Source organism: Melanotaenia boesemani, chromosome 5 (assembly GCF_017639745.1).
Source record: "Melanotaenia boesemani isolate fMelBoe1 chromosome 5, fMelBoe1.pri, whole genome shotgun sequence".
Lineage (NCBI taxonomy): Eukaryota > Metazoa > Chordata > Actinopteri > Atheriniformes > Melanotaeniidae > Melanotaenia > Melanotaenia boesemani.
In genome coordinates this window covers 14,082,716-14,094,859 of record NC_055686.1, presented here as the reverse complement: position 1 = coordinate 14,094,859, position 12,144 = coordinate 14,082,716, and the positions used below count along the sequence as shown (strand labels likewise).

The window sequence follows — 12,144 nt, the reverse complement described above, 5'->3', positions numbered from 1 at the left end:
TGTGTCTTTATAGGATGTTCAGGACTTCTGGAAAAATGGGATTAAATAACATTTTTAGGATCAAAAGTATCAATAGACATTTTCCTTTATATCACTAATCAACATTATTGTTTTAGCCATGTGAGTACAGAGGTAACATTTGGAAAGGGACCGTTTTTAAATTGCTATCAAAATAAATATTGTGCCGACACTGCGAACAAAAAAAAATCTTTGAACACGAGTGCCTCCTGTAAGAAACTGTAAACTTCTTAAGGTTGAGAGGGGTAGGATGATTACGCAACCCCTTAGAGCAGGGTTACTCAACCTCGTCCTACGAGAGCCGCAATCCAGCAGGTTTTCAATACATTCCTGCTTCAACAAATCAAATTAAATGGCTTTAAAAGCCTACCAAGTTCTGCACAATGACTCGTTAATTCAGTCAGGTGTGTTGGAGCAGGAATACATGAAAAACCAGCTGGACTGCGGCTTTCGTATACCTGGATTAAGTAACTCTGCCTTAGAAGGACAAAGTTAAACTTAAATTATGTGAATTTATTTTAATACAATAAACATTATTGAAACTTAATGAATGTTAATATATTTACTGTTTCAATACTCTTAGATGTTTATAGTTTCATAGTAGAACAATTCAGCACAGCATTTCTACAATCAATGAATCTTATGGATCAAACTGATGTGATGCAATACCTGTGTTTTAGTGCCATTTGTTTGCCAGCTAAATTAACCAAAAACCTTTGGGCTGAATTTCATAAAACTTTATGGACAGTGATGAAATCACTCCATTTTTCCACTCAAGTTTTTGCAAAAACTGTTTGGAATTATGTTAGTGGCCGTTTTTTTTTTTTTTTTTTTTTTGAGCCGTCTATGTCAAGTGTGGGGTTTTCCACAAGTTGGTGTGCATCGCTACTGCAGCCGAACACCACAATGCACTTAAAGATCAAGTCCAACGAAATTTGACTGCAGTGATGTGTTAACTTTCATCTATAAGCAGCATTAAACAGATTCAGTAACATGACTAATAATACTGCAAAAACAGATGTTAAGAACTACGGATGTTGGATGTTGACTGGTCCAGCTTGCATTCCAAGGCATTGTGTGGGTATTAATTATTAACTTTCTTTAAGGATTAATCTGCTGGAGGTTACACTGGCCACTATTTGCGTTTGCACAGTTTGGATGTCAAACTACAGTGACTTCAGCACCATGTGGTGGTAAACTTGAGGTTTAAATAAAAATAAATAAAATAAAACTTTTTAAAGTACTGTTTTTAAATATGCATAATATAATTTTTAATAGATGCATTTTGACGATATGGATTAATTTTAGAAATATATATTAATATTCAGTAATAAAACGTGAATTAAAGTTGGATCGATTCCTATCAAGCAGACGTGACCCACGGAGAACAGTTTCAGAGAATACCGCCACAAATCAAGACACACAATTATTTATATATATTTGGTTAAACTACTTTAGCCCGATTTTAAATTTCTAGTCCAACTGGTCTCTCATAAAACTAAAGCAAGGTCACAAGCAGAGACATTGATTACAGAACATTAAATATCTTGTCGATTTAAATAACATGTTGGGCAAATCGCAACGTGGCGGGACGCTTATTTTAGATCGCTTTAAAGTAATATCTTACGAATAACTACCATTCGTGGAACACCTATTTGTTACTTTGCCGAAAAGTAAAATGCTAAGTACCCATAGGCGGCTAACATTAATATAGCTCGTGTTGACATTAGCTAACGTTAGTTGTTACATGCTAGGTTAGCAAATACATTGTTCGTCTTTTGAGCTAATTACAGCATATTCATTTGTGGGACGAGAACATTTTTCAATTACGAGATATTTTTCAGTCATAACTGCTTTAATATAAACACATTTCAGTTGCAGAACGGACACGGCTTGCTGCCTAAACTAGCACAAGGTATGCGTTGATCGTTAAGGCCTTGGCTTGCAGGTTCAAATGACACCAAATATGATGGCGGAGGGGGTGGAGTGTTGGGATCAGACTTCCCGGCCTGCTCCGCCAATGTGCAAACGACCACCTCCACTCCGCTGTTACTGGCAATTTCAAGCTAAAGCGATGTAAACAAAACATACAATCGTACAATCAATAAAGTTTCAGCGGTAAGATTAGTTGGTAAAAAATGGTTTTATAGCCGATAACCCATTCTTGCTGCAGGAGCCGAGGTTAGCTTGTTAGCTAACGCTAGCATGCTAGCTAAAAAGACAAGCTGAGAAGAGGAACCATGGCTTACCTTCTCTGTTTATAGCTACCAGACTGGTCTGTCTGCACGGCGCGTCTACAGCCAATATATCGTATGCATTGGTCTCTTTAAACTCTGTAAACGTATTCATTCGATAGAATAGTACTTTCAGAAAGTCGTGCTCTGCGTTTTTATTTATTAATTTTGTCCCCTCTCCTCCAACGGCCGCTGCTGCGTATCAGTATATGTCTGCTGGCTCTCAGTCGCTGCTCCTCTTGTTGTTTGTGTTTCGGAAACATGGCCGTCCGTGTGACACCACGTGACTGGACATTGACAAGCGGCTAACCAATGTTGTAGCAGGACAAACACACCCCTATTTACCAGCTTGGACATTGTGATGCTTGCGGCATGTAACAGCGTTTTTTGAAGCTGTATTAGTTTAATTAGCCAGTAAGCTGCAAAGCGAAGTGAGCTTATGCATGTTATTAAACGGTAAGGACTTACCTCCAAAACAACCAGCACGCGTGGTAGTAACGTGTAGCACAATAGTGATATTAAATTATTTTAATGAGCCCATCTGTCACACGCACCGTGCTTAAAATGCATAATAAAAGATTTGGGTAATTACCAGTATTCTAAGTTTAGTGACTAAAATCGAGCATGTCCAATTGGTCAGACAAGCAGTAGTAAAGTTTTGTCTTAAGAGGGCGCTGTTGGACAAATTAAGAGAATACTAAATCCCACATATATATTAATACTTTATATATTAATACTATATTATATGTGGTGCTGGATATTTGTCAGTTTAATACAGTTTAATACATTTTCAACTTTAAAAATATTCATCAGTCTGGCTAATTTTCATTGCAATTTCCCTCTGGAATTAATGAATCATTTTTAATTCATTTGTCAATTAATTCAAAGCATCGGAAGTTATAAAGTGGAAATTATATTAAAAAAAAAACATTTTGAACAATTTACAGTTCAGACAAACATGGCATGTTGAAAAGAAGCTTAGTGCTGCAAGAAAGGAAGAAAAAAAAGGAAGAAGCTCAATGCAAGATGTAAGCTGAAGAAAACACAGTCAATATAGGGAAAATTTAAACAAACACATCCCAAAAACAAAAATTAAACTCTAGCAGGACATTTTAAACTTGATATCTAAATTATATGTTTTAATAGCATTGAGAAAGCCTAATTATCAAATAGATTTCCTAAAGAATAAATTTACACATGCCCATTTGAAATGATAACTCATTCTCTTGGTGTTATGAAGTAAGGCTCTCTGTAGAGGTTAAAAAACATGCATACGCTGTAGTTTTATGCATCTGCAGTTCCAAAACAAAAAGGGTAAATGGTACAACAAGAAAATAATAATAAAAGAAAGAGGAACATGTTGCAACTAATTAGGTTAATTGGCAGCAGGTCATTAATATAGTAATATGGTCAGGTAAATAAAGAGCATTTTAGAGAGCTAGAGTCTCTCAGAAGTAGAGATACACAGACATTCAGCAGTCAATTGTGAAGCAAATTGTACAAAAATTGTTCTGCAAATTTATAGTTTTCATTGCCATCAAAAAATTTCAAGAATCTGGAGACATTTCTGTGTGTGAGAGATACTATCAAAATCAATTTTATAAACTAGTGATCTTTCAGCCCTTTAGCAGCACTGAATCATGGAAACCACTTCACAGACTTATGGAACACTTCAATACATCATATGAGATCAAGATTCAGCAAACCCTTTTTTTCTGACCCAAGGCTCATTAAAACTGGGCTATGGCAAAATGGCAAACTGTTGTTTTGTCATACAAACTGAAATTTGAAATTGTTTTAGAACTATATGAACTCCCATCCAGATAAGTCTTCTTCAGGCAAGGTCTTGCATATTTCAGAAAGATAATGTTAAACCACACACTACAGCAGCATTGCTTCATTTTACTCCAAACTTTTAAACCCACCAACAAATATTTTTAGCAGTTTGAATAAATGACTGAGTCCAGATCAGACAATATTCCTCCTCCAAGAGTCCAACAACATGTTTCCTCAGTTCCCAGACTGTTATCAAGTGTGTTAAGAAGGGATGCTACACAGTAGTAAACATGGCCCTTTATGGGCAGATGTGTTGTTACCATCAAATTCAGGATGTGTTAATATTTTTCATGGAGTGGTAAAATATAAGTTGATTTATTTTCTTTCTTTATTGATTGTGAATAAAATATTGACTTATAATAATTTTATTATTTTTATATTTACATTTTAAAGACTGCTCCAATCCTTTTCAAGATGGATTTATCTTTTTAAATGTTCCTATGAGGGTGACTATTTCCAAATAAATTGAGTTTTGATTAATTAATTCTAAAATTAAGTAATGCACAGCCTGGAAAAGAGCCATATAAGTCTGACCCTTCTTGCTTGCCCATGGTTCATAACAAAGGGCAGAGGATTAGCATTATTAAGATTACCTTGGTTCATCCTGTACTCTAAACAAGTAGCTCCTCTCAGCCCTGGGGCGCAGGCAGCTTTCTCAGAAAAATATAAGTTGTCCTGATTTATAGGACACACAGAGGCAGCCAATTTAACTGACTGAGTTAGTGTTTGATCTGAAGAGGTTGTTCTCTCAGTTGTACCAGTGATTGTCTTCATCCTTCACCTTGATCTTCAACTTTGTTTGCAGGAATATTTTAGCTATGGCAAAGTGGAAGTCTTTGTTCCAGTGGGGATTGTTGTTGTTGTTGGAGATGACTTTGGTTTGGAAAAGTTCTTGCACATTAACACATCAGCATCTCTGTGATGGTAAGGTGTGCAAGGCATTGCTGTTGAGCTGCTACTGACAAGAGTAGCGGGTCACTGACCCACATGCATTGATCATGAGAGCTGGAAGTAAATCCTTAAACACATGAGTGAAACTTTCTGTAGATTATTATGGAAAATATAGTTTTTACTTGCCTTTTTCCAGTCCCACCTTATATGAAGGAACTTTAATCAGCTATTAAAAAGAGGCTGAAGACCTACATTTTTAGCTTAGTTTTTAACAGACATTTTATTAGATTCTATTTTAGTCTGTTTCATTTATTTATTTTATCATCCTCTTACAGATTTGTTTCCTATCTATGATTTAAATATATACTTTTTGCATTAATTTTAAATACCACCTATGTATATGGCTCCAAAGTGCACTATTTGCATGAACTCCTTTATTTTTTATATTTTATACTTTATTGTTTTTTGTTTTGTCTTATTGTCTAACCTCTTTAACGCCAGTGTGTTCCTCATGGGAATCCTCCATGCCTGCTTCGTCTGCAGGGTAGCTGATGCAGTGATCGCCCTTGACTGGGTGGCTGAGGTTCCTGCACTGCAGCTCTATGACTGCGCCACTTCCTGCTCTGGTCTGGGTGGTTTCCAATGGTGGCAGTGCGGTCATGAGCATGAGTGGGCTGGCTCCCAGTGTGAACAGATCCCTAAGATATCATTTCCTCACAGCAGCGTCAAGCCAGATGATTATTTCCATATTAATATTCAGACAGAAGCTACAGGTTACAGAGCAAAATAGGATGGAGGGTATGGGTGGCTTTTTTTTTGGGGGGGGGGGGGGGGGGGGGGGGGGGGTCATGCATGTTGTGTGATGTGGCTCAAATACAAAACCATAGATGTTCCAGCAGTTGACTTTTTCTTTAAAAGCTTTTGTAAGAAAGAATCTAAAACATCAAGTGAAGGAATGCCCACAGACAGCAGGAAGCATTATTATCTTTGCAGTGTCCACAAGTTTACTAGTTTATTGCCTTACTGTGATTACATACTTAATTTATTACTAAAATAAAGAATGAACACAGATGCCTGTGCAGTCATGACTGCACAGAAATAGTTGGACTAGATAAGTTAGCAGCCAATAGATCCACTCTGAGCCACTCCTGCTTTGCATACTCTCTCTGTCCAGCTGTCACACTTCACTAAACTGGTAAGAGCACACAAAATACAAGACAAAAGATCCTCCCTCATTATGGAATTTATTCATTCTTATTACTGTTTGACAGATTCCCCATGATGAGAAAAGTTGTTTTTAAAGCTATTGAAGCTGTGTGAGGATGCATCTGTTGTGCACCTGCATCCTGTTCTTCACCTTGCTGATGGTGTCTCGCCAGGTGAGTGCCACTGTGTCAAACAGCTTCAATGACTGCAGCCATTTTTTCTACATGCAAACACCACCTGCAGGGATCAGAGGAGCAAACCTGAAGAGGATCTGCCAGAAGTATGCTGACAAACTGCGCTATGCCACGTTGTATGACAGCAGTCTCCATCTCCCGCTCTACTCAGCCTACATTTTTAAGAAGTCTGATGGGAAGAGGAGGGTGGACACACCCTGGATGTATGAGCCTCAGGTAGAGAGACCAGAATAGTGTTTGTTAATTACCAAAAACCCTGATAGTAGCTGGACTTTTTTTTTTTTTTTTTTTGTTAGGTTGTTTTTTTAGGACATAATGACATTCTGTTTAAAAATAACAGGCTGAAATAGGTGAAAATCTGTTTATATTTCTATATAGTTTCTCTTATTAATTATTAAGTTATCATATATGTTACTTAAGAGTCAACATATTGCAAATGAAACAGGACTTGTGTTGATGAGACCAGAAATGCTTTAAAATAAGAGCTAGCAAGCAATTAGTGCAGCTTCTCAGGATACCAAAACAGTTTGGGCATGTAGTCCTAAGGTTTAAAGACATAATTTGGCCCAAGAAGGACATAGCTGAAGCCTTAAAGACGGTCCAAGTACTCTGGCTCATGTGCTGATGTTAAAGCTACATTAGGTCAGTTGTCTAAATTCTGGTCAAAACACATGGGATATTGAACTTCTGCTACATGTCAATGTTTGGTCCAAACTGTCCTTTCATTAAAAAATAAAATAAAATAAAAACTACATGAATAATCTAGCCAAATCTGTCATACAACTGGGCCAGTTTTTGGCAGTTTTTTCTTAAAGTATTGCTAACTGTGCTAACTAAGCCTCAAACTAGTAGCTAAATGGGCTAATACTGAACAGATAGATAGATAGATAGATAGATAGACAGACAGACAGACAGACAGACAGACAGACAGACAGACAGACAGACAGACAGACAGACAGACAGACAGACAGATAGATAGATAGATAGATAGATAGATAGATAGACAGACAGACAGACAGACAGACAGACAGACAGATAGACAGATAGACAGATAGATAGATAGATAGATAGATTTAGGTAAAATGAAAAACAGAAAAACAACAGCAGAGATTAAAACTTGTAGCTACAGAAAAATACCAGTACAGCATTAAGTTTAAAAAGTTAAGTTTCTCATATTTCTTTTCCTTTCAGCTGGTTTCTGATGATGAAAGTAGTAACATGAGGGGGCTTCCCCTGAGTGAACACACTCCCCCTCTGATTGAGAACAGTCAGGCTGTACTGGAGGACTACATAGATGCTGTAGAATACAGACGTGGCCCCCTGAATCCAGACCAGCACCAAGCGGAGCCAGATGACAAATCCTCCACCTACACCTTGACCAATGTCGTCCCACTAATCACAGACTTACTGGACACTTCTTGGAACCCATACTTGGATGTAATCCGTCGACGCCTTAACAACTTCTGCCATGGCAAATCTTTTATTGTCACAGGGGTCACCGTTTCAGGGGCCACTATACAGCGAAATAACAGGGACCACCTGGGAATCCCAAAACACTTATGGTTTGCATACTGCTGCCCAAGATTTGACCGTAACGCCCCGTATGAGGTGAGGTTTATGTTCCCTACCTATGGGGGCTATGCACTTAATGAACGGACTGGTTACAGTGTGGTGGAAGTACCACTCAAGACTCTGGAGAGTTTCCTGAGGAGTCAGGCAAACATAGACAGTGACATGATCATTTTCTACAAGGGTTGTGTGTCAGAAAACACCTTCAACAAGAAGAAGAGAAGTGGCCTGACCAGCGTTGAAATGCAGCCAAAATAATAGAGGAACTCCATTAAAATGTGACCATTGTATCAACAAGATTTATCCTAATAAACTTCAACAGAATCAGTGTTAAGTATTTTACCTTCAAGTACAGGCTAAAACATTCATTCTGACATTGTCTTTCATGCATTATTTTATTTTATTTTATTTTATTTTAAATTGATTATTTATTTTACAAATTGCAATGCAATAAAATCCTATTACTGTTTAATTGCAAAATTTTCAGTATGTAGTACTCCGATATTTTACTCCATCACTAAAAAGCATTGAAAATTGGTTTTACCCTGTAGTTAATAAAATCTATTTATTACTGGCAATTTAAAACTTTACACTAGATATGTTTTTGTTTCTTTTTTTTAATTTTGCAAAAGTAAAACAGATTACTAACATATCTCTAAAATAACTATGACTGGACTTTTTTGTAGTCCGTTATGTTATATATATATATATATATATATATATATATATATATATATATATATATATATATATATATATATATATATATATATATGTATATATATAAAGAAGTCTTCATTTTTAAAAATAATTTGGGAAATTGATTTTTGATGGCCTAATGTTGCATTTTTCAGTGTAAATTTTAAAGGTGCACCTAAAAACATTTTATATAATTTCATATAGTAAGTGTATGTTACTATATATGTGTATGTTTGTATGTATAGTAAGTTAATGACTGATACAAATCTTTCTTTGTGACTTTCAGTGGGAGCTGTATTGTAATTTAATCAAATATAATGCAGGCTAAATCCAGCTCAAATCATAGTGAATACAAATGATTTTACTGCATTGTAAGCTGTCGTATAAGCAGCGTGTTTACTTTCATTTGGTGATGTACTGGTGTTTGCAGAAGAGGGTATGCACTAAATTCCTGCCTCCATGTCTTTCCTTTAAGTTGCCTGCACAGCACTGTGTAAGGACCTTGTCATAAACAGCAACATATAAGACTACGCTACCATATCTGGCTTGCTCTTGACTTCAGACAATGAAAATAATTTAGAAATTCATACTAACCAGATTTTGCTGTCGCAGTCAGTGTAGCATGCTATGTAATATGTAAAACTAGTACCCATTATCTTCTCCATACATGCAAATATTCTCTACTCTGTAAAGTCTATGTGGCAGTTCATTCTGCTGTTAACTGGAATATTGATGATCATTAAATAATCCTGAAAATACTTATTTGTTTGGGTGGTGTACTTTATCATCCATGTTAATTCCATTCATGAAAAATTCCAAGTAAAAAAATGTATATTTTTGCATCATAATGTGAGTAAAAGCAATACAGCAGGTAAACTGGAGGGGAGTTGTAAGGCATGACCTATGCTTCTTTGTCTATGAGTGGCTTTTTCATTGACTGACTGGTTTTAAGTCCAATAAACATGGTTAAACAAATTGACTCGTCCAGTTAAAACACCAGTATCGATCATTTAACAAAAGCAATATTTTGGTCTGCCCCTCAATATGTAACAAAGAAAAAAAAGATTTTTTTTAGCACATTGCTGAACATCAGAGTTTATATGACTAATGTTGGCTGAAAAATAAGTAAGTGTACTCCATATACCTGCCTATATGCTGCACTACACCAAATGCTAATCCATCTCTGACCATTGTAAATCTCATTCACTCAAGAATTATATGCAGTTAATTCCACGAATGGGTTTAAGGAGGAAAAAAGGAAATTTCCATCTCTTTTCCCCCACTAATGAGAGAGAAGTTGATGCATTTGCAAGAGCTGTTTTGTGTCCTTGTTCCACTCAGTGTGGGTGGATCCGTTGAGGTGCAAGATGTGCATTGCTTTGCATATTGAGCCCTGATTACAGAGGAAAGTGTGTGACCTCTTAACTGTTGCACTGAGCTCCACTGACAGTTATAGAGACACGTTTGATCATTTGCAGCAGATCTCAGAATTATATCTGATATATTAGACATTCAATAGCTAAACCATCATCAGATCTCTCCTGAAAATGACATTGTGGGTACAAATGGTTTTCCTGCTTGTCAACCTAGCAGCAGCAGTGAGAGGGAGAGTGGAAAAAGAGCTGTCTCCAGAGTGCAGAGAATTCCTCTACATGGGAACACCGCCGTCAGGACTGGAACACCAATCCATCCAGTACATCTGTCAACTTTACAACAAGAAGCCACGCTATGTTACTCTGTACAGCACTATGGATCATATACCTATCTACTCTGCCTACATCTTTAAACGCTCAGATGGGGAGAAATGTGTGGACATTCCCTGGATGTACGAGCCTCAGGTAAAGAAGACTAGAAAACTAACATATGTAGCAAAGCCTCTATATACGAGCAGCATCCACTAATCATCATTTCTCAGTTTGAAATGTCTCTATTCTTTCATTTTCTGCAGATATGTTATAATATTTGGTCATGCTCATTCTTTTGATTGCATCTGCTCTGTCACTTTGCACAGCTTTCCACCTCTGTTGACACAGATGAAATGCAGCCCTTTCCACAAGGTTACATGCACAGGAATTTCGAAGACTCCCAAGCAATTCTTGACGATTATACAAATGCAGTACATTATGAGCGAGGTACTCTCAATCCAGACGAACATCAGGATGAACCTGACGACAAGGCCTCCACTTACACCCTCACCAATGTGGTGCCCATGGTGCCCAACTTCAGCAACAGAGTCTGGAACAAACAGGAGCACATCATCCGCAAACGACTTAACAACTACTGCCGTGGAACAGCTTACATTGTGACTGGTATCACCACCTCGGGGAAGATGATCCACAGGAAAAACATGAAACGAATCGCAGTTCCCACCTATGTTTGGTCAGCTTATTGCTGTGTTAACTACGACCACAACACCCCTTATAATGAACGGTATAAGTTCCCATCGTTTGCTCACTATGGTCTCAATGAGGAAGAGAACAACAACATTGTGGAAATCTCCGTCCAGAAGCTGAAGGAGTTTCTTAAGAGGACAACCTTTGTAAACCAGAACTTTCAGATCTTTGTAGAAGACTGTGTCCCACCAGCATCCAGTAAAATTAACTAAGAAAATGTTCATATTTAAGGTAGCAATATGTCATTGTTCTTTATGTAAGAAAGACACAACCTTTAATAATATAATGATAACTAGACTCTATTTAAATTTAGAAGTAAATCATGACAATGTGACAGTCTGAAATTAAAGCAGAATTCTACAATCATCATTGATTTAAACCTTCATGTTTTCTATTGTTGTATATTAAATTTCACAGCTTCACAAGCCATGTTTGGCTTGTGAACATTCACATTCATGTTTTGACATGTTGCAACATGAAAAACTGGTAAAACGTTCCCCTTTTACAAACTCACACATCAGAACTAGTTTGTAAGATGTGCTCTTGTCTTAATCTGGGGTGGCTTGTTTTCTATTCTTTTTTCTTTTTTTTCAGACATAAACCCCTCAAATGTAAAAGAAACAGTTCATTATTATGATGTTAGGCTTGTTCACATTAAATGTGCCACAAATCACTGAATTAAAAAGAACAGAAAAATAGAAAGTGAAGCACAAAAGCTATTTTATTGTGCAGTGAGGCTGCATGCAAAACACAAAGCTGTGCAACCTGAATGGCATGCAGTTGATCAGCTTCAACTGTGCTTTTCTGAATGTCGGTTGTGAGCAACATCTACCAGACAGCCCTATCAAGTCATAAAAATATTGGATATTATTACACATTTTCCTTATTCCCATCAGATAACCTTGAAAAACATAAAGACCGTTTTGTATTGCTGATACCTTCATATGCATACAGTCTGTATCTCTACCACAGTGGTGCTCTTTCTGTACTTACTTTTGTCTGATCACAATAAAGCAAAAGGAACCTGTTACACCCTCTTTGCATTTCTTATGTATTCCTACATCCAGGATTCTCAAACTCAAGGCTTTAAGGGCTTCTGCCCTG

General features: G+C 36.9%; 1 protein-coding gene across 1 annotated transcript; it reads left to right on the top strand.

The window, feature by feature from the left end:
- Window positions 1-6,218: 6,218 nt before the first annotated feature.
- LOC121639254 lies at window positions 6,219-12,072 on the top strand. The gene is made up of 4 exons (XM_041984415.1): window positions 6,219-6,595; window positions 7,571-8,200; window positions 10,171-10,485; window positions 10,659-12,072. The coding sequence occupies exons 1-4, from the start codon at window positions 6,302-6,304 to the stop codon at window positions 11,250-11,252; spliced, it is 1,833 nt and encodes a 610-aa protein (XP_041840349.1). The 5' UTR covers window positions 6,219-6,301; the 3' UTR covers window positions 11,253-12,072.
- Window positions 12,073-12,144: the final 72 nt, after the last annotated feature.